This window comes from Oncorhynchus mykiss, chromosome 21 (assembly GCF_013265735.2).
Source record: "Oncorhynchus mykiss isolate Arlee chromosome 21, USDA_OmykA_1.1, whole genome shotgun sequence".
Taxonomy (NCBI): domain Eukaryota; kingdom Metazoa; phylum Chordata; class Actinopteri; order Salmoniformes; family Salmonidae; genus Oncorhynchus; species Oncorhynchus mykiss.
In genome coordinates, this window is record NC_048585.1 from 51274178 (window position 1) to 51301569 (window position 27392).

The 27392-nt window shown below is 46.4% G+C and overlaps 1 protein-coding gene and 1 long non-coding RNA gene across 2 annotated transcripts; one reads left to right on the forward strand and one right to left on the reverse strand.

Annotated features, from left to right (window-relative positions):
* Positions 1–199: 199 nt before the first annotated feature.
* On the reverse strand, positions 200–24366 carry LOC110500684 (DNA-directed RNA polymerase II subunit RPB1). The gene is made up of 28 exons (XM_036958134.1): positions 24015–24366; positions 22995–23127; positions 22684–22820; positions 20357–20533; positions 19887–20168; positions 19612–19773; positions 19036–19256; positions 18595–18727; positions 18350–18474; positions 17808–18018; positions 17378–17587; positions 17072–17240; positions 16777–16871; positions 16376–16579; positions 15836–16058; positions 15426–15609; positions 14087–14258; positions 13240–13345; positions 12065–12270; positions 11561–11824; positions 11216–11423; positions 10887–11092; positions 9880–10062; positions 7346–7549; positions 6824–7010; positions 6414–6527; positions 4408–4557; positions 200–4248 (listed from the first exon to the last, which is right to left on the reverse strand). Exons 1-28 carry the CDS (start codon positions 24099–24101, stop codon positions 3089–3091), a joined length of 5913 nt encoding a protein of 1970 aa, XP_036814029.1. The 5' UTR covers positions 24102–24366; the 3' UTR covers positions 200–3088.
* Positions 24367–24701: 335 nt separating this feature from the next.
* Positions 24702–27019, forward strand: LOC110500685. The gene is made up of 3 exons (XR_002470145.2): positions 24702–25179; positions 25276–25329; positions 26500–27019. It is a non-coding gene; the product is annotated as an uncharacterized LOC110500685 (long non-coding RNA).
* Positions 27020–27392: the final 373 nt, after the last annotated feature.

Consider the following 27392-nt stretch of genomic DNA (forward strand, 5'->3'; position numbering starts at 1 on the left):
GTATAGTCATATGGGGCCTATTGATCAAAACCTCAGATCCAGAATGCGTTCACCCTAACCCCAAATTCTAGGTTTACCCAGTAGAAGGTAAGATCTATGGATTACTTCCTCTTACACATATCCACTTATATAAAAGGGATTTGTTAAATCACTCAGCTTACTGGTAGTGCTGACAACTCGTACAAATAAGACACACAACCTGTAGTAAAACTTTATTTTTTTCTCAAGTCAAAAAAACAAAACATACAGAGAATGACATATTGGATTGATTTCAATACAGTGGCAATTTTAATCCTTCCTTTTCCCCAGACACCCTGTCCAGTCTTTTCTCCAACTCAAGAAAACTCTGTCTCTCCTACAACACACACACACACACTCCCACACACACACACATACACACTCCCACACACACTCCCAGGAGTCCTGGTATGTTTGAATTGACTGGACGACAGGTAAATCAATGGGATATGATGGTAGTGGACAAAGTCACCATGTCATGAGGCGATGATGGGAGAGACCAACTGCATGGATTTCAACAGTGTATTGCCAACACCTGTATCCAATGCAGGTGGTACAGTCCAGTCAATACAAAATCACCCCTGTTGAAACGCATACGTTCCCGACCATGATTCAGATTAAGATCCCGACAAATTCAGACTGCATCAGAGTACCAGTCCCATCATGGATGAGTTCCATAAAGTACTCCACCCCCTTCCCTCCCACCCACGCCAAGATTACCAATCACAGGTACATACACTGGTAGAAAAAAGGACAAACACCGATTTCAGAAAATAATCAGTATCACTTGTGGATGAAGAGGGGGGGAGGGAAAGCCAGCTAGTCCAATCAAAAGCCTGTCCTATTGCTTGGAGGGAACACCAGAGGAAACACAATCTGTGTTCCATAGTCATACAGGCAAGAGAATCAAACACTTGTCCACTTCATCAATCAAACTAGGCCTAGTAAAGTGTAAAGAGCACCCGGAAGTGAATGTTAAGCTGGTCTATGCTTGGTCCGTGGTTTTCATAAATTTCAAGGATTCACTGACGCACTAATGTAGTGGGTAGGGGGATGTAGAGGCCAAAAGTGCTCCGAAATGGCTGGTCTCCTTTGTTAAAAATCACTGAACTGAAACTGACGCTTCTAGAGAAGTTTTGTCAACTCAACTGAGGGCCTATGTCGCCCTCCAGTGGTCAAGAGCGCAACTGAAAACACTAAGCTGAACATTGAATTCTCTTCCTTAACTGTAGTAGAGCCACTTAGCGGAAGCCTCATGAATGGACTGCATGCAAAATTTGCCTTTCTACAACTGAACGAGAACGCGGCGGCCATCTTGGCCCAAATTGGAGCCGGAATGGCAGAAACTGAACAGGGCGATTGGGAAACAGAATGGAAGAGAGACCTTAAGGGGGAGAAATCGAACATACCCCCCTCCGTTCCCTGCCCCTTCATCCAAAGTACCTGAACACAGACCCTCTTTGCAAACAGCTCTTACCAAGTCAGAAGCAAATGAGAAAAAAAAACGTAAAAAAAAAATCATTGGATTCTCAATTTATCCTCTATACTGATTCACACAAGTAGTACGTTTCTCTTTTCTTTCTTAAATAAATTGAACGAGTATTGAACAAAGTATTGAGAACTCATTTACATTTCCTAATTAGAATTATGGAACACGCATTATTGAAAGGTGGGAGGGATTTCAAATAAGAGCGCTTCAACCTAAATCTGGATAATTAAAATGTATTAGCAGGTTGCTACTCATTCCTAAACAATGACAGAAGCAACAACACCGACCAACTAGTATCCCTCTTCCACCTAGAAACGTCCCATTCTCTCCTGAAACCAAACAGAATCAAATAGTAATAATATTATCTCATTATTCCTTTCTAAGTCTTTCATAAACCTCACACTTCCCAGTATTTTAAGAAAGAAGTGGTTTGCTGGAAAAATCAGCTTTTTGCTGTTGTACACAAGTCTCATCTAATGGTAAAGAGCACAGGGATGCTGGTGGCTGTTTTTGACATCTTTCAGGCTTGTCTTTGGAGTGAGGGTAAAGGGGTTTATTTGGAATGTCATAGAGAGGTGACAATACGTCACCATCCCCCTTTCGGGTTTCTGCATCCATGACCTGACCATCTGTCGTCCTAGGCAGTCTTCAGCCCTGGACTATGTGCTGCAAGGAATAAATACACCTATTCATTATCACCTGCAGTATCATGGCAACCCTTTCCACTACTCTACTGCCACTGTTCTGAACTGCACATTTGTAATATTTTATGCTGTTCACCTCAACACTGGCCAGCCTTCTTTAGTTTATTTAGTAAATATTTTCTTAACTCTTGAACTGCATTGTGGGTTAAGGGATTGTAGTAACTAAGCATTTCACCGTAAGGTCTACTACACCTGTTGTATTCGGTGCATGTGACAAATAAAATGAGAAACATTAGCTCAATTTTTTTCTTCCAACCAAAACAGCAACTGTAGATTTAGAAAAACTAAAAGATACGTTTTAGTAAAATATGCAATAAAGATCACCTCAACTCTTCTACTCTGTCTTTTTAAATGCTTTTTAAGGAGAGAAATACAATCCACTGGTAGATTTTTCAAGGCTTTTGGCAATACTCTCCCCTACAACTACACATCCAACAGTGAAGTTCAGAGAGAGAGACTGGGTGCTGGGAAACAGGGGGGTGAAAAGGAGGGAGGTTTTTGTCAATGTGGTAACCACATCTCCCTCCCCTCTGCTTTCCTCTGGGTACTTAGAACTCTGCTTCAGCCCCCTGCATGAAAATTAATAACAGAAACAAAACGTCTAGTTCAAAAGGCAGCCATTTCTCCTGGCTAAACTGTTCAAGTCTATCAAATACAATAGTAGGAAATATTTTTAGGGACCCCCCACCCCCCAAGTTGGACAAGGCTGGGGGTACAATGGTCCCCAAAATATAAAATTCACAAGTGGGATGCCCAGGGTTTAGTTTTTTTCTTTGTCCATCCAAACCAGCGACACCTCCAGCAGAAAGGCGATCCTTCAGTTATCCAGCTCAGGAGCTTGGACTGGGGCAGTCAGCCCCCTCTTCTCCTGGCTCCCTCAGTTGTTCTCCTCGTCACTGTCATCTGGGCTGATGGCCGGGCTGGTGAGGGTGAAGCTGGGCGAGGGGTTGCTGTAGCCCGGAGACAGGGGGCTGTAGGTGGACCCTTTGGGGCTAGTTGGTGAGTAGGTGGGGGAGGTGGGAGAGTATTTGGGTGAGGTTGGAGAGTATGTTGGGGAGGTAGGGGAGTACTTGGGGCTGGTGGGGGTGTAGGTGGGCGAGGTGGGCGAGTAGGTGGGCGAAGTGGGGCTGTACTTGGGCGTCGTCGGTGAGTAAGTTGGGGAGGTGGGTGAGTATTTGGGAGAGGTCGGAGAGTACTTGGGCGAGGTGGGGGAGTATTTGGGGGAGGTGGGGGTGTACTCTGGAGAGCTGGGGGAGTATGAGGGGGACGTAGGGGTGTATTTGGGTGAGGTGGGTGAGTAGGAGGGCGAGCTGGGGCTGTAAGAGGGAGAACTGGGGGTGTAGGTGGGCGACTGGGGGGTGAAGCGCGGGCTGGAGGGAGAGTAGGACGGGGAGGTGGGGGAATAAGAGGGGGAGGTCGGGGAGTAGTTGGGGCTGGTGGGGGTGTAGTTTGGGGAGGTGGGGGAGTAGGAGGGGGAGGTGGGGGAGTAGGAGGGGGAGGTGGGGGTGTAGTTGGGTGAAGAGGGGCTGTAACTTGGAGAGGTGGGGGAGTAAGAGGGTGAGGTGGGGGAGTAGGAGGGTGAGGTGGGGGAGTAGGAGGGTGAGGTAGGGGAGTAGGAGGGTGAGGTAGGGGAGTAGGAGGGTGAGGTGGGGGAATAGCTAGGCGAGGTGGGGGAGTAGCTTGGGGACGTAGGGCTGTAGCTTGGGGATGTAGGGCTGTAAGAGGGGGAGGTGGGGGAGTAACTAGGGGAGGTTGGAGAGTACGAGGGGGAGGTTGGGGAGTAGGAGGGGGACGTGGGGGAGTAACTAGGGGAGGTTGGGGAGTATGAGGGGGAGGTTGGGGAGTAGGAGGGGGAGGTTGGGGAGTACGAGGGGGAGGTGGGGCTGTAGTTGGGGCTGGTGGGGGAGTACGAGGGGGAGGTTGGGGAGTACGAGGGAGAGGTTGGGGAGTAGCCCGGGCTTTGGGGGGTGTATCCCCCAGGAGAGCGGGGCTCGTAGGCCGGGGAGGTGGGCGAGTAGTTGGGAGACATCGCACCTCCTGGAAAAGTAGAAATGTAGAGACATGAGAAATAAAGAAAACTTGTACACAGAACATCAAGCTTCAGTGTTATTCCTATAACATGGAAAAAGGTAATGCAGTCACTCCTGTGTCAGTTGGTATTTCAAACCAAACTGGTTGTTTTGTATGGTGACCAACCTGGAGAGGGGATGTAGGGGCTGGCTGGCCCCGGGGACCCAGGAGATCCAGGGGTAGGGGACCAGGCCGGGGAGTAGCCCGGAGAGAAGCCACTGGCGTCGGACGCTGCGCTGGGAGAGAAGCCTGCTGCTCCAGGAGTCATCCCGCTACCTGGAGGTCAGAAAGAGTCAGGGCACGAGTCAACGGAACAGTAGAGCGAGTCAGGGCACGAGTCAACGGAACAGTAGAGCGAGTCAGGGCACGAGTCAACGGAACAGTAGAGCGAGTCAGGGCACGAGTCAACGGAACAGTAGAGAGAGTCAGGGCACGAGTCAACGGAACAGTAGAGAGAGTCAGGGCACGAGTCAACGGAACAGTAGAGAGAGTCAGGGCACGAGTCAACGGAACAGTAGAGAGAGTCAGGGCACGAGTCAACGGAACAGTAGAGAGAGTCAGGGCACGAGTCAACGGAACAGTAGAGAGAGTCAGGGCACGAGTCAACGGAACAGTAGAGAGAGTCAGGGCACGAGTCAACGGAACAGTAGAGAGAGTCAGGGCACGAGTCAACGGAACAGTAGAGAGAGTCAGGGCACGAGTCAACGGAACAGTAGAGAGAGTCAGGGCACGAGTCAACGGAACAGTAGAGAGAGTCAGGGCACGAGTCAACGGAACATTAGAGAGAGTCAGGGCACGAGTCAACGGAACAGTAGAGAGAGTCAGGGCACGAGTCAACGGAACAGTAGAGAGAGTCAGGGCACGAGTCAACGGAACAGTAGAGAGAGTCAGGGCACGAGTCAACGGAACAGTAGAGAGAGTCAGGGCACGAGTCAACGGAACAGTAGAGAGAGTCAGGGCACGAGTCAACGGAACAGTAGAGAGAGTCAGGGCACGAGTCAACGGAACAGTAGAGAGAGTCAGGGCACGAGTCAACGGAACAGTAGAGAGAGTCAGGGCACGAGTCAACGGAACAGTAGAGAGAGTCAGGGCACGAGTCAACGGAACAGTAGAGAGAGTCAGGGCACGAGTCAACGGAACAGTAGAGAGAGTCAGGGCACGAGTCAACGGAACAGTAGAGAGAGTCAGGGCACGAGTCAACGGAACAGTAGAGAGAGTCAGGGCACGAGTCAACGGAACAGTAGAGAGAGTCAGGGCACGAGTCAACGGAACAGTAGAGAGAGTCAGGGCACGAGTCAACGGAACAGTAGAGAGAGTCAGGGCACGAGTCAACGGAACAGTAGAGAGAGTCAGGGCACGAGTCAACGGAACAGTAGAGAGAGTCAGGGCACGAGTCAACGGAACAGTAGAGAGAGTCAGGGCACGAGTCAACGGAACAGTAGAGAGAGTCAGGGCACGAGTCAACGGAACAGTAGAGAGAGTCAGGGCACGAGTCAACGGAACAGTAGAGAGAGTCAGGGCACGAGTCAACAGAACAGTAGAGAGAGTCAGGGCACGAGTCAACGGAACAGTAGAGAGAGTCAGGGCACGAGTCAACGGAACAGTAGAGAGAGTCAGGGCACGAGTCAACGGAACAGTAGAGAGAGTCAGGGCACGAGTCAACGGAACAGTAGAGAGAGTCAGGGCACGAGTCAACGGAACAGTAGAGAGAGTCAGGGCACGAGTCAACGGAACAGTAGAGAGAGTCAGGGCACGAGTCAACGGAACAGTAGAGAGAGTCAGGGCACGAGTCAACGGAACAGTAGAGAGAGTCAGGGCACGAGTCAACGGAACAGTAGAGAGAGTCAGGGCACGAGTCAACGGAACAGTAGAGAGAGTCAGGGCACGAGTCAACGGAACAGTAGAGAGAGTCAGGGCACGAGTCAACGGAACAGTAGAGAGAGTCAGGGCACGAGTCAACGGAACAGTAGAGAGTCAGGGCACGAGTCAACGGAACAGTAGAGAGAGTCAGGGCACGAGTCAATGGAACAGTAGAGAGTCAGGGCATGAGTCAATGGAACAGTAGAGTCAGGTGGGATGGACCATGCTGTACCCCCGGGATATTGTCAAAGTCCACCCAGGTTGAGCCTTACCAATGCTGGGGGACCAGGCACCATAGGCGGGGGTGGCTCCAGTGTTCCAGGGGGTCATGGCAGGGGACATGCCACTCATGGGGCTAGGCGCCGAGCCAAAGAACATTCCGGTGGCTGTGGAAATGAAGACACATTTTAGACCACATTTCATATGCGCATACTTTATAATCTATCTTCATTGAGATGTATCCATAAACATGAGTTGATAAATGCATGGATACTTTGAAGTCAAACAGACATTCTGAGAACATACGTGTACACATTTCCTATGTTGAGTCCACACCAATACATTTCAACATACAATCGAAAATGTAAATCTGGTGATTGAAAATGTCCATAGGGTGAACAATTCCATTTCAATTCTTGCTTCATTTTATTATTCACTGTGTGGAATATTTGTAGCCACTCACGTCCAGCCACACTGATCCCGGGGATGTTGGTGGGGATCTCCATGCCGTATTTGCACTTCTCAGCATCTAGCAGCAGGTCAAAGCAGCCCGTCCCGCAGGGGGCCAGCTGGCCCAGCATGATGTTCTCAGACACACCCTTCATAGGGTCACTCTCCCCGTGGGATGACGCCTCCATCAGCACATCCACCTGGGACAGGGAGGGAGTATAAGAACAGGAGGCCCCCTTTTCTCAAATCCAGACCTCGAGGTCAAAAGTAGCTTAATGCTGATTTTCATTGTTTCCCACTAGGGTCCGATCCAAACTTGGGAACAAGGTGAGTGGAATCTCTGGCCAATCAGTGACACCTGGACCCCCAGGTTAGGTACTGGACATTTGAGTAATCCTACTATTAAGGACGGTGACTAGAATTGTTACGCAAGTCGTAAATATGTTCTAATGAAACAAACAAACTTATACCAATACCTCTGCAACATCCTCCCCCCGCCCTTCCACTTTTCCCTGTCCCCTCACGTGACTCTTACCGTCTCCTCAAAGGAGCACTTCATGAGAGGTCCCGTGTCCTGTCTGTTGATGCCATGACGTGTGATAGCCATCAGGTGACCGCGGCACGTCATGGTGTCGCAAAGCAACGACAAGTGGCGGTAGTTGACGTAGGAACCGTCAAAGGAGATGACGTGGTTCAACTCCCTCTCCAGCGCCTTACGTACAGCCTCAATACCCAGTACCTAGAAAGGAGGGGAATGAGTTATGAATATCGCAAAAAATACTGACTGACATGTTTGGGCTATGTGGCAATTCATGTACTTTTCAGGTTTAGCAGTGGAGCAACATTTAGCAGTGGAGCAACATTATATATACAGTGCCTTCGGAGAGTACTCAGTAGACTTTTCCCACATTTCGTTACGTTAGAGCCTTGTTCTAAAATGTATTAAATAAATTAAAAACCTCAGCAATCTACACACAATACACCATAATGACAAAGTGAAAAGAGATTTTTTTAAATGTTTGCTCATTTATTAAAACAGAAATACCTTATTTACATAAGTATTCAGACCCTTTGCTATGAGAGCAAAAACCAAACCATTAGGTCAAAGGAGTTGTCCGTTGAGCATCGAGACAGGATTGTGTCAAGGTACAGATCTAGAGAAGGGTACCAAAAAGGTTCTGCAGAATTGAAGGTCCCCAAGAACACAGTGGCCTCCATCATTCTTAAATGGAAGAAATTTGGAACAACCAAGACTCTTCCTAGAGGTGGCCGCCCATCCAAACTGAGCAATCGGGGAAGAAGGGCCTTGGTCAGGGCGGTGACCAAGAACCCAATGGTGACTGACAGAGCGCTAGAGTTCCTCTGTTGAGATGCGAGAACCTTCCAGAAGGACAACCATCTCTGCAGCACTCCACCAATCAGGCCTTTGTGGTCGAGTGACCAAGGCACATGACAGCCCGCTTAGTTTGCCAAAAGGCACCTAAAGACCTTGAGAAACAAGATTATCTGCTATGATGAAAGCAAGATTGAACTCTTTGGCCTGAATGCCAAGTGTCACGTCTGGAGGAGACCTGGCACCATCCCTACGGTGAACCATGGTGGTGGCAGAATCATACTGTGGGGATGTTTTTCAGTGGCAGGGACTGGGAGACTAGTCAGGATCGAGGCAAAGATGAACAGAGCAAAATACAGAGATCCTTGATGAAAACCTGCGCCAGAGCACCCAGGACCTCAGATGGGGTGAACTTTCAACAGGACAACGACCCTAAGCACACAACCAAGACAATGCAGGAGTGGCTTTGGGCAAAGTCTCTGAATGTCCTTGAAGTGGCCAAGCCAGAGAACGGACTTGGACCCGACCTGTAATCGCTGTCAAAGGTGCTTCAACAAAGTCCTGAGTAAAAGGTCTGAATACTTATGTAAATGTGATATTTCTGTTTTTTTCCCCTTCTAAAACCTGTTTTTGCTTTGTCATTATTGGGTATTGTATGCAGATTGATGAGGGAAAAAAACAATACGATCAATTTTAGAATAAGTCTGTAACCTAACAAAATGTGGAAAAATTCAAGGGTTCTGAATACTTTCCGAAGGCACTGTGTGTGTGTGTATATACAGTGGGGCAAAAAAGTATTTAGTCAGCCACCAAGTTCTCCCACTTAAAAAGATGAGGACTGTAATTTTCATCATAGGTACACTTCAACTATGACAGACAAAATGGGGAAAAAAAATCCAGAAAATCACATTGTAGGATTTTTAATGAATTAATTTGCAAATTATGGTGGAAAATAAGTATTAGTCAATAACAAAATATGTATAAGTCAATAACAAAAGTTTCTCAATACTTTGTTATATACCCTTTGTTGGCAACGACAGAGGTCAAACGTTTTCTGTAAGTCTTCACAAGGTTTTCACACACTGTTGCTGGTATTTTGGCCCATTCTTTTTTCCCCTCATTTTGTCTGTCATAGTTGAAGCGTACCTATGATGAAAATTACAGGCCTCTCTCATATTTTAAAGTGGGAGAACTTGCACAACTGGTGGCTGACTAAATACTTTTTTGCCGCACTGTATATATATATATATAATTTAAAAAAAAACTTTATTTGTTATCATTTAAGATTGTGAGTCAATGTCCCAGCTTGCAAGCTGTGAGTTTGGTGGCCATTAGACCTTTTGTGAGATTTTTTAGGCATGCCTGTTTGTCGTTTTCCTTTCTGTATCTATTGGTTTCTGTCACCATCCTAACATAATTCACTAGAGCTCACCGACCCAAAGGAGTCAAGACAGAGCTGGCCCTGGACACAACGGAAGGTTGTTGTCTCCCTGGGCACACGTGCATCCAACACGGTCCTAAAAATGCTGATTTCTCACATTAATGCACACATTTTGGTTACAGACCATGTACCTAGGTAGGCCTACGACCCCTAGTCTTAGCGGGTGCTACAATATTAGCAGGTTAGTTAATAGGTTTCGTAACACCATAACTACCGTAGCAATCGGTTGCCATCATAGCTATTGGTAACTATCACAACTAGCGTAGCTATCGGTAACTATGGAATCTATCCGTACCGTGAAGATCTCTACAATATCGTTGGAGGTGGTCCTGACAGGGTCCACGTCCTTCTCACTGAGGACCCTCATCAGTCCCACGCCATCTGTCTCCAGGATCCACTCCTGCAGGGCCTTGAACTCTCCCTCCTCTGTAATGATGATCTTCTTCTTGTTGTCGGTCTGGGGCAAGTGCATGTACACCTAGGGAGAGGAGACAGACAGGACGAAGATCAATAGCTGATGGGTTAACGATCTGGATAGGTTTCAGCCATATTGTTAAGGTCAACCAGTGTGTGTTAGGTCAGTGATAATGTAGTAACAGATAAGGGAGGTAGGTATCTTAGAGTATTAGATGGTAATGTAGTAAAGGATAAGAGAGGTAGCGAAGAGGTAGATAAGTGAGGTACGTCTGGTAAGACAAGGGGTGGGGGTGGGTGTCTATTTGTCAATAACAGCCGGTGTGCAATGTCTAATATTAAGTAAGTCTCGAGGTAGACCACACTATCTATATTTTTTGTATCCGTCTATTTACCGCCACAAACGATGCTGACTGCTTATGGCTTTATACAGCTCGTTGAGTGCAAAAGCCTATAAGCAAACAAGAAAATGCTCATCCAGAAGTGGCGCTCCTGGTGGCCGGGGACTTTAATGCAGGCAAACTTAAATCAGTTTTACCTCATTTCTACCAGCCATGGTAGATGTGCAACCAGAGGAAAAAAAACTCTAGACCACCTTTACTCCACACACAGAAACTTAAGTTCGCCCTCCATTTGGCAAATCTGACCATAATTTTATCCAAAAACTACAGCAGGAAGTACCAGTGACTCGCTCTATACAGAAGTGGTCAGATGACGCGGATGCTACAGGACTGTTTTACTAGCACAGACTGGAATATGTTCCGGGATTCATCCAAAAGAATTGAGGAGTACTAGGGGCTGAGATGTAAAATGGTGCCCTAGTGAAGTTAAGACATCAGACATTATGGTGTATTTTGTGTGTGTGTGTGCACGTGACCCCTCGGTGACCTTGCTGATCTGCTCGATGCCCTGCAGTGTCATGTCCGTCAGCATGTTGGACTCGATGCACCTCAGGAACACGTCGTCGTCCATCTTGTCCACCACTTCCTCATCCTCATGGAACTTGTTCTCGTCGCTGTTCATGATGCGAATTCGCAAGACCAGCTTCTCGGCGTTGTCGTCATTGAAGATACAGTTCAGATCATCTCCGAAACCTTCAGGGAGAAAAAAGGTTGCATTTTGCAATAGGTTGTGTAGGGATTATATGGTCCCTTTTACTTACAACACTTCCTTATAGATCCATCAATCGGTGTTTGCTTGTGTTCACTCATCCCCACCTGCATTGATCTTCTCTGCGATCTGCTCCATGGTCAGCTTGCGGTCAGTCATGTGTTTGCGGTCAAGCTCGATGCGGAGGAGCCAGGGGGAGATGCGAGTCACGTCAAAGTCGGGCATCTCATAGTAGACGTTGACCCACTCCTGGTCCTCCGTCACCACCGTGCTCTGGGGGTTAGGGTCGTAGTAGATGGCTGTGTTGGCCGTCACCTGGAGAGGAGGAGAGAAAGAGAGAGGTTGATAATTGTATAAATCAGTAAGCAAAGAAAAGGAACAACCTAAGAAAGGAGATAGTTGGCCTAAAGTTGTTGACTGTGGTCTACCACATCACATTCTCCACTGTTCACCTTTCTGAGGGTGGTGTGTTCCAGCCGACAGAGGATATCCTTGGCCCTCTCGGCGTCGCGGGCCGCCTGGCCCAGCAGGAACACGGTTAGGGAGGGGGTCTTGGGCCGCTTGGAGATGTTGATCAACTCCTTGAGACGCGGCACGCCCAGAGTGACGTTCTTGGCCGACACGCCGGCGTAGTGGAAGGTGTTCAGGGTCATCTGGGTGGCGGGTTCTCCCAGCGACTGGGCTGCTAACGCCCCCACCATCTCACCCGGGTGGGCCTAGAGGACAGAGAGGGAGGTAGAGAAGTAATTACATTAAATGATTATGATTTAATTAGATTAGTGTAATAAAAAAATATCCCATCAAGCTCTAGGCTTGGTTTTCTACTCCTTCACACTATCCATTTACACGGTCCATTTCAATCTAATAACATCTTTAGTTCATAGCAACCAGTTTTGGTGTTGACCCTCCCCCTTCCAGTCTCTCCCAGCATGCTGTGCGTGTATAGCTCTACTCACAATAGACTGGTTGAACTTGCTCTCGATCTCCCCCAGTAGCCAGTCGTAAGCCTCAGTGCTCAGTCGGAACTCGTCTGTCATGCGTCGAGAGCTGAGCGTGGAGCGCAGGTGGATGTTGAAAAGCAGCGTGGCGTTCTGCTGGGCCTGTCTGCTCAGGTGGTCCTCGCCGTTCACAATCACCAGCTTCTTACTCAGCTCCTGGACACCTGCGGCGTGTAAAAGAGCGGGGAGACGTTTTAGAATGTCAGACCGTGTCATTTTATTTTAGGATTATTTAGCCTGGCTTAGTGGCCGAGTTAAAATTGCTTTATGCGAGAGAAATTTGGTACCAAGATGGCAGATATGTCAACAACATTTACTTAGTTACTGAACGAAGTGCAGCAAGTCCTTATTTTTAAAAATCTAGATAGATGACAAAATGAATCGGGTAACCTCTTACTGTAGCATATCAAGTGCTATGGTCTTCTAAACACAACACGTCTTTGTCTTCATGACAACAAACGTTACTGTGACCGAGGCACTTGGTGCCCAATTCAGGCTTGAGATACGTAGAATTAATGTGGATTTAAGTTAATAAAACATGGACTTAAGTCCAACATTTTCTGACTTCAGTACATATCAAGTCAACTTACTTCCAAGTCTGAATAGGGCCCTTGAAGCACAATACTGTACACCGTGTAGTGCAGTACTGAGTAAAGGATCACACCACCTCTCTCAGCACCCTAGTCTTCATAGTGTTGGGACTATGGTCGGGCACCAGAAGATGTCTGTAAGGAGTGCAGCTTGGGGGTAGGCCACAGGCCAGACTAGAATCACTTTGTCCACATGATTTGTGAATCATTCCAATGAATGACATGGTTGACAATGGGTGTGATCAACTTTCACCTATCAAGGTCACTTCATGTGATGGTGTGATAGCTCAGAGGCCTATTCACAATCCAAGTGGCCATAGAAAATGAATGGCATCAACCTTTTACAACACACCAGGGCTAATCAGTACCGGTCTGCTTAGTGTTTCTAACTATAGTTATAATTGCACTCGCCTGGTGTCCCAGGTCTGAATCAGTCCCTGGGTTAGAAACAGAAGTGTTCTGGCTCTGACTACATGGCACATCTTTAGACGGTCTAGAATATGGGTCTATGGTGAATGCAGAGTGTATGACTGTGGTACCCACCCTCTACCACTCGAAGGGGGTTGAGGTCTGTGGGGGTGCGGGGGTTGATCCTGAAGATCTTCTGGGCGTTCCAGATCATCCTGGCCAGGTTGCATGGAAGCACCACCTAGTGGGGAGCAGGGACATCGGTCTTTACAATACTAAAGAAGTTGGGCTGAATCAGTGGGATATGTTTGTAGTGGTGACATGTGGGAGTGGGAGAGTTCCTGGGAAGACATGGAAGCGACTGTGCATGTGTTGCATATGTACGTGTGTGGAGATATGTACATGTGTGGAGATATGCGCAAATAAGGAGATGCGCAAATAACACGTGTGTGTTCTATGCTTTTTTTTTTACCCCATTTTCTCCCCAATTTCGTGGTATCCAATTGTTTAGTAGCTACTATCTTATCTCATCGCTACAACTCCCGTACGGGCTCGGGAGAGACAAAGGTTGAAAGTCATGCGTCCTCCGATACACAACCCAGCCAGCCGCACTGCTTCTTAACACAGCGCGCATCCAACCCGGATGCCAGCCGCACCAATATGTTGGAGGAAACACCGTTCACCTGGCAACCTTGGTTAGCGTGTACTGCGCCCGGCCCGCCACAGGAGTCGCTGGTGTGCGATGAGACAACCCCTCCCTAACCCGGCCAACCCCTCCCTAACCCGGACGACGCTAGGCCAATTGTGCGTCGCCCCACGGACCTCCCGGTCGCGGCCAGTTACGGCAGAGCCTGGGCGCGAACCTAGGGACTCTGATGGCACAGCTGGTGCTGCAGTACAGCGCCCTTAACCACTGCGCCACCCGGGAGGCCCAAGTGTGTTCATATGCTTGTGTGCGCGTGTGTCTCAGTCTCCCTCTCACCTTGCTGTCCCCAGTGGGGAAGATGGCCCTCAGAATCTCTCTGTCCTCCTTCATCTTCTCATACTCTCTCTCCAGGGCACTCTGCACCTGGGCATTGGTCATCACGTCCTTCACAACGTCCTCCTGCAGGGTGCGCCGCAGCGCCCGCTCATTGGTGCAGTCAAACCTGAACCTAGTGGTCAAGGGAGGAGGTTTAGGGAGGGACGAGATAAGATAAGAGGGGAAGAGGTTTAGGGAGGGACGGGATAAGATAAGAGGGGAAGAGGTTTAGGGAGGGACGAGATAAGAGGGGAAGAGGTTTAGGGAGGGACGAGATAAGATAAGAGGGGAAGAGGTTTAGGGAGGGACGAGATAAGAGGGAAAGAGGTTTAGGGAGGGACGAGATAAGATAAGAGGGGAAGAGGTTTAGGGAGGGACGGGATAAGATAAGAGGGGAAGAGGTTTAGGGAGGGACGGGATAAGATAAGAGGGGAAGAGGTTTAGGGAGGGACGGGATAAGATAAGAGGGGAAGAGGTTTAGGGAGGGACGAGATAAGAGGGAAAGAGGTTTAGGGAGGGACGGGATAAGAGGGGAAGAGGTTTAGGGAGGGACGGGATAAGAGGGGAAGAGGTTTAGGGAGGGACGGGATAAGAGGGAAAGAGGTTTAGTAGGGAGGGACGGGATAAGAGGGGAAGAGGTTTAGGGAGGGACGGGATAAGAGGGGAAGAAGTTTAGGGAGGGACGGGATAAGAGGGGAAGAGGTTTAGGGAGGGACGGGATAAGAGGGAAAGAGGTTTAGTAGGGAGGGACGGGATAAGAGGGGAAGAGGTTTAGGGAGGGACGGGATAAGAGGGGAAGAGGTTTAGGGAGGGACGGGATAAGAGGGGAAGAGGTTAAGGGAGGGATGAGATAAGAGGGGAGACCCTAAGCCAGTTGACCCTGAATGTGTGGCCTGTGGACAGTGAGCTGCTGTCCTTAAGAGTGTTGGCATTAGAGTCTATGTGATAAATAAGATGGTCGTGGAGAGGTGGAGAATATGAAATCCAGTGTTTGGGGTTGTCGTTACACTGTCAATCATTACGAGAAGAGAAGGACTTGTACTAGTTCAAGAACCTTAGTTTATCCTCGAATGACTAAGATGCAATATGACATTAACACAGAATTCAGTGAGAGCCCCAGTCTGGTCCCAGATCTGTCTTTCCCATACAGCTAACTCCTATGCTTGTTACCATGACCTTAGGCGTTGGCAAGACAGCTCAAACAAATCTGGTACCGGGGTAGGTGAGCCGAATTACACCACACCCAAAACTCTAGCCGTCATTGTCCTCCCCGGCAATCCCACTTCCTTTCACCACTCACTTCTTCTCGAAGGCCTTGTTGGAGGGTTTGAGCGTGGCCATGTTCTGGAACTCCACAGCCTCTCCGGCCAGGCCGTCCTCTCCGTAGCGCAGCTGCACCACCTGGTTGATGGAGTTCCTCACGGTGGCGTCGTACTTCACCATCACAGACTCCATGGACTTGATCAGACGACGCTGGATGTAACCTGAAGGAACCAGATGAGGAAAGAGGTTCGAAGAGCATTTCAACCACCGAGTCAACTAGCTATGCGATCACGTCTGTAGTCCCCTCTCCCTAATCGTGCCGGGGTCGTAACCTTCACCCCTTCTTACCCTTCATTAACCAGTGCTTCTAACCAGCTTAAACCCTGAACTCCTACCCCTTCCAGTCTCTGTCCCTAACATCTCTCATGCCTCAGCCCCTTCACTCACCAGTTTCGGCGGTCTTCACGGCCGTGTCAATAAGCCCCTCTCTGCCTCCCATGGCGTGGAAAAAGAACTCCGTGGGCGTGAGGCCAGCCAGGTACGAGTTCTCCACGAAGCCTCTGCTCTCAGGGCCGTAGTCATCCTTGATGAAGTGGGGGAGCGTGCGGTGCTTGAAGCCGAAGGGGATACGTTTACCCTCCACATTCTGCTGCCCCACCACAGCAATAACCTGAGGGCCACAGAGACAGAGATGGTGAGACAAAGAAGACAATTGAAGTTAGTGGGTGTAAATTGAGGACCGTTTTCTGCCGTCATCCATATAGGAATAAAGTGCCAATGATTTTGTGCCATAGTGACCCATCGATGTCTGAAACAACCCTGGGTCGTGCTCGGTAGAGCACACCCTAGTGAAACATTTTAAAGCATTTTTAATGGGAAACAAAAATGTGCATTTCTTATTGGATAGGTTGAAGTAGTCCCTGCCTGTTTCAAAAAATGTTCACCTTTCTGAACACAGACCTGTTTTTTAAAGACCCCTGGGCGTACCTGAGAGATGTTAATCTTGGAGCCTTTGGAGCCAGCCACCACCATGGACTTGAAGTTGTTGTACTCAGACAGGGACTTCTGGGCGGAGGAACCCGTTTTGTCACGGGCGTCATTCAGGATGCGATTCACCTGGTTCTCAAAGGTCTGCCTCAGCGTGTTACCAGGGGTGGGCTCCAACTCGTTGTTGTGGGCCTTCTCAATGACCTGGAGAGAAATGCAGGAAGAAAATGTGACAGAGTTAGAGAGTGGAGCTTGGCTAGGGATCACATCTATTCTACTCCATTCTATATTTTTTCTAAGGAATTTTCAGGGGATTTCCCCATCGTGAGTACAAGAGGAATTATTTTTCAAGGAATATTCTGGAACTTTGAAGACAGCTCCCGATGAGAGAAGGGACTTACCTCTATTACATCCTGCTTGGCCTTCTTGATGGTGTTCTGAATGTCAAGGTAAGTCTTTGCGTCAGCAATAGAATCACCAATACCAATAGAGGCACCTAGAGAGAGTATATGATAATTAAGAACAAATGGAGGTAATATTGACTAAAATATCTGCATTTAGATTATCTTATACACAAAATGGAACCAGTTTACTTCAAGTGGATTTCAAATGAGTTGCCTTTTCCTAATCTGACCATTCCACCCACTGATGCCCTCCTCCAGTACCCACCCAGCCCAGCCCAACTCAGGTCCTTACCCTCAATGAGCAGCCAGTTATTGACCACCGTCTGGATGTTGGAGTAGAAGAGGCGGGTGACGTCGTGGCCCATCTCCAGGAAACAGATGTGGACCAGGGAGCCAGCAGAGGTACCCAGGGACTTCTTACACAGGATGCCCATGATCAGCTCTCCATTCTCCACGATCACCTGGGATGTACACAATGACAGAAATAAGACCCTGTATTCTGCACACACTAACAATACAAGAGGATTTTTTTCTACAAATCCTCATTACCACATGAGCATCTCAGGGTGTTTAGCCAGCTGAGTGTTCAGTATTTTACCTTGGTGTCCCCAGGGGAGATGTGTTTGTATGGCCCACTGTCCTCCTCGTCTGGATGGGTGCTGTGTGTTCGGATGGCGTTGATGTGGCCCGGGATGATGAGGCTGAAGATCTGCTTGCCCGTCCAGAGTGGCCGGGGCTTCAGGATGGCTGGCTGGGGCACCTTGCCGTCCCACGTGGACAGGAACATCAGGAGGTTCATCACATCGCCCTTGGGGACAGATCATGTTCCAGAATGAGTGTAAGAAGATGAGTGTTTTTCCGAAGTGTGTGTGTGTGTTTTTTGTGATGGTCTTCAACAATCTTACTCCAACTTTTACAAGTGTTCCATTTTTGTTTAACATGTACAACATAGTGCAGTGTATAGATGTCTAAAATTCCCGACAAACATTGACTTTGGGCTGATCGATCCCTAATGCGGCCCTCCTTACCCGCTCTAGGAAGACATCCCTCTTGGTGAACTTGCGCACCGCGGTGAGGGTATCCTGCACGATGCCCATGACGGGCCTGTTGGACTGGGGGGTGACGATCATCCGAGGCACCATGGCAAGCTCCTGGATCTCAGCTCTCGTCTCCAGGGACTGGGGTAGATGCAGGTTCATCTCGTCCCCGTCAAAGTCAGCATTGTACGGGGTGGTTACACTGTGGAGCAAGAGGGAGGAGGGATCCAAAGTGGTTAATGTCACCATCCAGGATCTGTTTGATGTCATATGTTCAATGATATGTAGTGTGTCTTATGCGTTAACATTTGCTTTCAATTTGAGAAAATTTAAGTTGAGAAATTATATTTGATGACAATACCTTCTATATCTATTTTCTAACCAACACTCTTGTCAGTGTTTACACCAACAAACAATAACTCCTCAGGTATCCCAACTGGGCGTGGCCTGTTACTGGGAGTGGCCTGTAACTGGGCGTGGCCTGTAACTGGCTGACAGACTTGAATGGATCATTCAGGACTTGATAGTAGTACCTGAGGTTCATTCGAAAGGTGGACCAGGGCAAGATTCGGACTCTGTGCCCCATCATAGACATTTTATGTAGCGTGGGCTGTCTGTTGAAGATGATGATGTCACCGTCGCACATATGTCTTTCCACCTGATGGAGGCAAAAATGAGTTTGTAAAAGTGACATTGCATTACATCAAGTTCAAGTCAATCATATTCCTTAGAAAACATTACATGATAAATTACGACCATCTGGTCTTTTGAGGGTTACCTTGTAGCCGATCTGCAGGTGAAGGTCACTTGGTTTGGGGTGAAACCGCAGGTCGATTCTGTCCCCGTTGTCGCGGATGATATATTTGGCTCCGGGGTACTGGCTGTTGCCTCTGCGCACCAACTCCTGTAACCTGGAGACATATAGGACAGCCAGCATTAGAACCAATACACAATTCTGTCAGTTTAATCAATTACTTTATCACAATGAAATATAGGTAGATGTCAACGTTTCAGGGTGTGCCCGTCAACGTTTCAGGGTGTTCCCGTCAACGTTTCAGGGTGTGCCCGTCAACGTTTCAGGGTGTGCCCGTCAACGTTTCAGGGTGTGCCCGTCAACGTTTCAGGGTGTGCCCGTCAACGTTTCAGGGTGTGCCCGTCAACGTTTCAGGGTGTGCCTGTCAACGTTTCAGGGTGTGCCTGTCAACTTTAAAGGGTGTACCTGTCAATGTTAAAGGGTGTGACGATTTCTGGGAAGGTCATGTTGGCTGCGATGGAGCGCGGGACACCCACTTGGTCGATCTGGAGGTTGGGGTCGGGGGTGATGACGGTTCGGGCGGAGAAGTCCACACGTTTCCCCATCAAGTTACCTCGGACTCGCCCCTCCTTCCCCTTCAGACGCTGTTTGAGGGATTTAAGTGGGCGGCCCGATTTTTGCATCGCCTGGGAGTTGAGATTAAGTCAGAGATCAGCACAGGCATATTCAGAACAGATGATCCTTTACAACTATCAGTAATCATTGAAAACTAAATAAACCCAGCTTTGGGTTGAATAGTTGTCCGTCTTATCAGCTTAACAAAATAACACTTTTAAAGCATCCAATAGTCTGTGAATGTATTTTTCAATGTATTCGGAAATTTTATTTGGTGTTACTTCTAATTTAATTTAACAGTCTTCAATTCAAACAAAAACAGTAAGAGTAAATCTTTATAGTAACACTACACATCGGCAAGGGTAAATAGTACAGTAATGTTGTGCCAATTGGTGCCCTCCCAAGTGTCACTGCAGCCGTGCGTACCCTGGGCAGGCCTGGCAGTTCATTGTCCACCATGGTGGCCACGTGGAACTGCAGCAGCTTCACGTCCTCGGCGATGACGTGGGCCGCCGCGCCGCTCTGCTCGTTCCGCCGCAGCTGGTTGTTGATCTTGACGATGTCGGCCAGCTTGTGTGTCAAGTCGTCCTGGGCGAAAGAAACAAAAAGGATACGATGTGGTTAAACAGAGGTAAACGACAGAGGTAAAAACCTAAACAATCTCAAACTTTCTCTTTAACAGTTAGTCTTTCCAGGCCCACCTGGTTACGAGCAGAGCCCTGCATGACGACGGCGGGCCGGACAGCCAGTGGTGGCACGGGGAGTACTGTGACGATCATCCACTCGGGCCGGGAGAACTTGGGGTCCAAGCCCAGGATGACATCCTCCTCGTCCGAGATACGCTTGAAGATCTCGTAGACGCGCTCTGGGCTCAGCAGGATCTTCTTCTCCTGCGAGTCCTCGTTCACGTGCTTCCACTCAGCGTACAACTCCAGGCCCGACCGGCGGATACGCGGCTGGTAGCGCCCACAGCCACCGTGCCCCTGGGAGTGTCAGGAAGAGAGTGTGTGTGCATGGGAGAGAGTGAGAGGGTGTGTGTTACAAGAGGAAACAGAATCAGACACATGTGACTAAGGGAGATGAAGCAGACAAAGAGAACAAAAAAAAATGCATGTTTTAAGTATCGATGGCCTATAAATGACATGTCGACAAGCATCGCCGGTGAAAGTACCTTCTCCTTAGTGATGTCCTCACTGTCGTGCTCCTGCTGGTCCACTCCAAACTTGTTGTCCATCTCCTCTCCGCCCTCGCAGATGTTCTTGCCTTTACACAGGTCGTACACGTGGGTCAGACGCTTCCTGGGCTGCCCCTTGGACTTCTGCAGGATGTCTTTGATCTTTGGGTTATTCTAGAAGGAAGGAAAGACCATCACATCACAACATAACATAATTTATGGGGCAGCAGGTAGCCTAGTGGTTAGACCGTTGGGGCCAGTAACTGAAAGATTGCTAGATCGAATCCCCGAGCTGACAAGGTAAAAATATGTTGTTAGGGCCCTGAACAAGGCAGTTAACCCACTGTTCCTAGGCCGTCATTGAAAATAAGAATTTGTTTTTAACTGACTTGCCTAGTTAAATAAAGGTTAAATAAAAAAATAAATAAAATCAACAAGTCATTGGAATATGTGTAACACAATTCCCAGGACTAATATGCAATCATTAGCATGATTTATTCAATAGTGCTTATACCCATAAAATGACAATCAATTACACATATCAGGAGTTAATGTAGTGCTATATATTCTGTGTGTATACTGTGCAGCGCAGATGTTTAGAGGTATAGTGCTGGTCAATTTCCATTAGCCTCACAAGAGAATCGAATGCTGGAGCGGATGAGTAAATGTTACATTTACAGTGCCTTGCGAAAGTATTCGGCCCCCTTGAACTTTGCAACCTTTTGCCACATTTCAGGCTTCAAACATAAAGATATAAAACTGTATTTTTTTGTGAAGAATCAACAACAAGTGGGACACAATCATGAAGTGGAACGACATTTATTGGATATTTCAAACTTTTTTAACAAATCAAAAACTGAAAAATTGGGCGTGCAAAATTATTCAGCCCCTTTACTTTCAGTGCATCAAACTCTCTCCAGAAGTTCAGTGAGGATCTCTAAATGATCCAATGTTGACCTAAATGACTAATGATGATAAATACAATCCACTTGTGTGTAATCAAGTCTCCGTATAAATGCACCTGCACTGTGATAGTCTCAGAGGTCTGTTAAAAGCGCAGAGAGCATCATGAAGAACAAGGAACACACCAGGCAGGTCCGAGATACTGTTGTGAAGAAGTTTAAAGCCGGATTTGGATACAAAAAGATTTCCCAAGCTTTAAACATCCCAAGGAGCACTGTGCAAGCGATAATATTGAAATTGAAGGAGTATCAGACCACTGCAAATCTACCAAGACCTGGCCGTCCCTCTAAACTTTCAGCTCATACAAGGAGAAGACTGATCAGAGATGCAGCCAAGAGGCCCATGATCACTCTGGATGAACTGCAGAGATCTGAGGTGGGAGACTCTGTCCATAGGACAACAATCAGTCGTATATTGCACAAATCTGGTATTTATGGAAGAGTGGCAAGAAGAAAGCCATTTCTTAAAGATATCCATAAAAAGTGTTGTTTAAAGTTTGCCACAAGCCACCTGGGAGACACACCAAACATGTGGAAGAAGGTGCTCTGGTCAGATGAAACCAAAATTGAACTTTTTGGCAACAATGCAAAACGTTATGTTTGGCGTAAAAGCAACACAGCTGAACACACCATCCCCACTGTCAAACATGGTGGTGGCAGCATCATGGTTTGGGCCTGCTTTTCTTCAGCAGGGACAGGGAAGATGGTTAAAATTGATGGGAAGATGGATGGAGCCAAATACAGGACCATTCTGGAAGAAAACCTGATGGAGTCTGCAAAAGACCTGAGACTGGGACGGAGATTTGTCTTCCAACAAGACAATGATCCAAAACAAAGCTAAATCTACAATGGAATGGTTCAAAAAGAAACATATCCAGGTGTTAGAATGGCCAAGTCAAAGTCCAGACCTGAATCCAATCGAGAATCTGTGGAAAGAACTGAAAACTGCTGTTCACAAATGCTCTCCATCCAACCTCACTGAGCTCGAGCTGTTTTGCAAGGAGGAATGGGAAAAAATGTCAGACTTGTCGAAATGTCGACTTACAGCTGTAATCGCAGCAAAAGGTGGCGCTACAAAGTATTAACTTAAGGGGGCTGAATAATTTTGCACGCCCAATTTTTCCGTTTTTGATTTGTTAAAAAAGTTTGAAATATCCAATAAATGTCGTTCCACTTCATGATTGTGACTCACTTGTTGTTGACTCTTCACAAAAAATAAAAGTTTTATATCTTTATGTTTGAAGCCTGAAATGTGGCAAAAGGTCGCAAAGTTCAAGGGGGCCGAATACTTTCGCAAGGCACTGTAGGTTGCGTAGCTGCACTGTAGGTAGTGATATGAGTTGGGAATGGAGGGTTACTGACCGTGTCGACCAGAAGCTTGGAGCACGAGTAGCAGACACATCGGAGGACCTTCATGATCTTGTTGACGAAACCCACGTGGAAGACAGGCTTCGCCAGCTCTATGTGGCCGAAGTGGCCCGGGCATTCTGTCATGTTGCCTGAATAGCAAAAACAACAATGCTTTGTTGACAACATTCCAATACAGTAGTGGTGACCTAACCTTAACCACAACTGTTTTGGTTTGAGAATTTAAAAAAAAAAGACTAGCAAATTCAAAACAAGTGTTTTATTATCATTGAGATGAAAATTGATTGCCTGGTAACTTTGGGTACCTGCACATGTTTGACACCTTCCGGATCGTTCGATGACCCCTTGTCTGGGGTCCATCAGCCCACCAAGTTTAGGACGTCCTCCTTCTGTGGTCTCGGGGTACTTGATTCCCCCTTCTGTGACCGACATCCGTTTCTACAGTGACACATCCATGGTCAACATCAAATCCGGTTCCAAAATATGAATAGCCCAAGTACATACACAAAACAATAAAGCTGTCACAAGTTTACGACAACATTGGAAAATGGCTTACATATTTCTCAAACCAACCTCTTTCAGGCCACATTCAGGAAACTAATTCAAATAAATAACTGCTACAAAATCAGTAACTGAATCAAGATATGACAGTACCTACACTTCAATTAAAACATGGTGGTACACTTCGATCAGTTGCATTTCTAAACCAATATTGGTACTATCTGACAAATCACTTGTGTGAGGACCAACTCATTAGATGAACATCAATTGGAGGCGGGGAATTGACAATGCAATGATTAAGGACTGTGTAAACAACGTATTCTATTATACAAAACTAATAATAAAACAAAGTAAAGAAACATGCATAACTTTGACTTTATTGACGTGACCTTTTATTACGATGTAGCTCCCACATATATATAGTAGGTCATAACAAGAGGGAACATCTAGACTTGCTAATGTTTGTGCATTTAACTTTTAGGGAACACCAATATAGCAGAGCAAAATAGCCAAGTTCAGTAAAAGTAGCTAAAAGTTGTCTTTGTTTACATGTAGAACTTTCCATATAAAAAGGGAGTTTGATTCATGATATGGCTTAGCTCAGATGAAAAATACTGTGTGTGCTGAAAGTTGGTCGAACTTCCTACAACATGCTGTTGCTAGCTCAAGCTCCAACATGGCTTAGCTAGCTAGGCTATCTGCAAACGAATTGCTACATCCATTTCATTGTCATAATACATTCTAGGTATTATCATGTACAGGTAAGATCAATGTGAGAACGTTCATAAAGTAAACGAATCCCCCCACCCCAAAGCAAAACCTACAAGCTCATCTGGGCTGATGATGCCGAATTGCACTCTCTTGATGAGGCGCAATGGGCATGCGCTGTCGCCGGAGGGCGGTCCGTGCATCCTGTCTATTCAAAGAGAAGCGTCCTCCCTCGGCACGCCGCTTTTGTAAGAAAGAACAGCTTTAAATGCCACCAGGACTCTGGCCAAGCCGCCAACGGTGACCGGAATGTCTCCGAAGGCGATATCACGAAGACCCACGTTGGTTATTGCCCTTGGAGTCTATTTATTTACGTTTTACTCCTATCCACTATGGCTACCAGCTGTCCCCTTCCCTTTTTCTGATCTACACTCCAGTGCGCTCTACGCGCATCTGAGTTTGAAAGTAGCCAACGCGTGTTTATATAGACTGGATACTTTGGTACAGGTTGACACACTCTACGAAGCAGGGGCTGAACAGTCAGGAGGCGGGTTATGGATCTTTGTAGTAAAACGTTAATTGGCTACACAAGATCATAACATGAATAATACATTTCATAAGACGCATGACCAATTGTAGCTTACGTTTTCTTCTTTAGCCAATTGAAACATAAAGCAGGCACTACATTGATTGAAATGCTCACCATTGGTCAGAACAGAGCAGAGGCGGGGCTACAATGTAAATATGGTTGTGGTACTCTAAATATTCAATAAAATGCAGTGTGGTTGGTCAATTACATCATTAATATACATTAATAAGCAAAGATTAGCCAATGGCTATAGAGATACGATGGCGTTGGAAAAACCCGCCTTATTTCCGATTTTTGCCGAACTTCACCGATTCTTATTTTTCCTCTCTAAGCAATTTTTTTATTTTTTTTTAATCTGTGTTGTCTCGTTCGTCTCGCTCTGGATCGGCTACAACTCTTGGAAAAGAAGCTCGTTCACGAGGCCTACCTCGACCTTTCGGAAATCAAAGACATATTTCAAGTGTTTTTTCGCTTAGTATTATTATTTTTAAACCAGTTAAAACTAGTTATTTTTCTTTATTTTTTAAGAAGATGTCGAAGTTACTATTGCTTTACAACAACATTTTGTTTTTTTACGGGACTACGCGAGAATCCTCGGTCTCAAGTGGAAACCATGCCGGCGTGATCAGTGTTATTTGAAGTATTCCAACTGGGAAAATCCGACAAAGCCTGCGGTGTTTAATACATTAACGGTGAAAGACTTTACCGTAATTATAACGGGAAAGCTTGAAATACTAGTGTTTAGAGTAAATTTCGTTAATGTTATGTACATTTATATTCTGAAATAGGGACGCGATTGGAAGGCCACGTCTAAAACGAAGTGACCCAGCTTGGCTTTGGCGGTAAGTGTCTAGATGGCAAGCCAAAGTCTTATGTAAAATCTGATTTCTACATAGTACTAGAATATTTGGTGCCGCAGAAAACAAGAGTTTGTTCCAATTAGGCACCAAACCTGACCAACTAATTGGTCATTTCGGCGATTGCCCAAATTCAACACACTTTCCCTTTTCACTCCAGGACCAGGGTTGCCTACCCCTGGCTAAGTAGTTAGCACGATGTAGCTCATGTTAGTTGCCACCTAGCTAACCTCGGTACCCCTTTGTAGGCACTGTTAAAACCCGCGATTGAATAGGCTAACTAACGATGGAAAATTAGCAACAAATGTTTTATACTATTTTAGCGCTGGTTTTGTTTAAATATCACCGAGTACAATAGAGACGCAATGGCTTGCTATTTAGTGTTTAATTTTTAAATAGGAAAACATCTAGCTAATATACCTAGCTAGTTGCAAGCAAAATGGCATCCGGAGCGACCAGGTAACGTTAACTAGCCAACCCCAGTCACTAGCTACCCTGTTGGTCAGTTGTATAAATATGTTAGCTACGTCTGTAAATTCATAGGAAAAAGGTGGGCATGGAGTTTGTTAGTTTTGATATAGTTACAATAGTTGGCTACCGAATTGCTTAAGTTATACGTGTTGCGTAATCTTGCTAGTTAGCAGAGTTGGCATGCTAACTTTAATCTATACAACATGGTCAAAACACTGCTGGTTGTCTGTCTCTCGGACGGAGTAGTTAACTAGCAGCTCATGACATTCTCTGGTCGTCTTTTTTTTTTTTTTTTTTCAATATCGTTGCTATACATGTATTTTGTTTGATACTTGAATGTCAATTAATGTTTTGTTTTTTTTGGGACCATTTTGTTTCCCGTCTTAATTGCTAGCTACTACCAACTAACTTAACGTTGTACATTCAACGTTGAAATCTCGTCTCAACATGGCGGTGTTGTGGCTTGTGCTTCTTGTTGGCAAGAAAAATGGAGTCCTGTTAGCTACCAGAGAAACTGAAAGTTAGCGTTCAAGCAGACCAGTTGTTTGATATACTTTTAAATAGTAGATGTGTTGTATAACGTTGACAGCTTACATATTCAGGTACCATCTAAATTGGGTTCAGGGATTGTACTAACTAGGTAGCGAGCTATTTCTCCGTTTCACGAATTTCCTGTGTCACTAGGTACCAGAAGTGTTTTCACCATGGAAGGACGTGGTTGTTGCCACTGACTGGCTCAGGAGTGGACCAGCCACTGTAGACATTGTTCACAAAACTCTTGCTACAGAACATTACCACAAGACCAAGAGGTCTTCAACTAAAAATGTACACCTAAAAGCTGATGTGACATATTGTAGAATGTTGTCCCCCTTTAACAACTTTTTTGTTTGTTCTTGCATGAGTGTGTAGCCAGGAGGACTTTTTAAAGACTAGAGCAAGTAGGTTTAACAGGGAAGTTGTTACAGATATATGATCACATTGATTGCACTGCATCTGTTGATTTTTAAACGGCATGTCCATAAACCAATCAGTTTGCATTACCGATTTGCAAATACTTTTCTTAGTGGCTAGGCTCTTCTGTATGCTGCTCCTTTTTTAAAGTATAGAATGGTAGTTGCAAATGTACACCCCGATTTGTTGAGCCATTTAAATGAAATGATTGTAGTAACTATTTTGTTTTAAAGTAATAAAGAAATCAAAGTTACTTATTGACTCTGTTTATGTGTTTGGGAATTGAAGGGTGTTTGACTGTTGACAGCATGAACATGTCACTTTGCTCTCATTTATTTGGCAGACTCTGTATATGACAGTTGTCAAGTTCCCACCCTCAAGCTGTTGTAGTAGTCAGATCAGCTGTATCCTTATTATTTCCAAGTGCTTTGATAAAAAAAAAAATGTACAGCCTGATTTCAAAATATATTTTAAATGTTTTTTTTTTCTCTTACACACTACCCCATATTGATAACATGTTTTTAGAAATGTTTGGTATTTTATTAAAATTGAAATGCATCTCATTTACATAAGTATTCACACCCCTGCGTCCGCTGTGAGTCTTTCTGGGTAAGTCTAAGCTTTCC

What these genes read in the sequence shown, in the direction of transcription:
- LOC110500684 (XM_036958134.1), bottom strand. Translation starts at nt 24,101, where the DNA reads ATGCACGGACCGCCCTCCGGCGACAGCGCATGCCCATTGCGCCTCATC. An exon ending in CCAAGCTTCTGGTCGACACG is followed by an intron (nt 20,534 to 22,683) that starts GTCAGTAACCCT and finishes CCTTCCTTCTAG; the next exon opens with AATAACCCAAAGATCAAAGA. An exon ending in ACCTTTCGAATGAACCTCAG is followed by an intron (nt 18,019 to 18,349) that starts GTACTACTATCA and finishes CTTGCTCCACAG; the next exon opens with TGTAACCACCCCGTACAATG.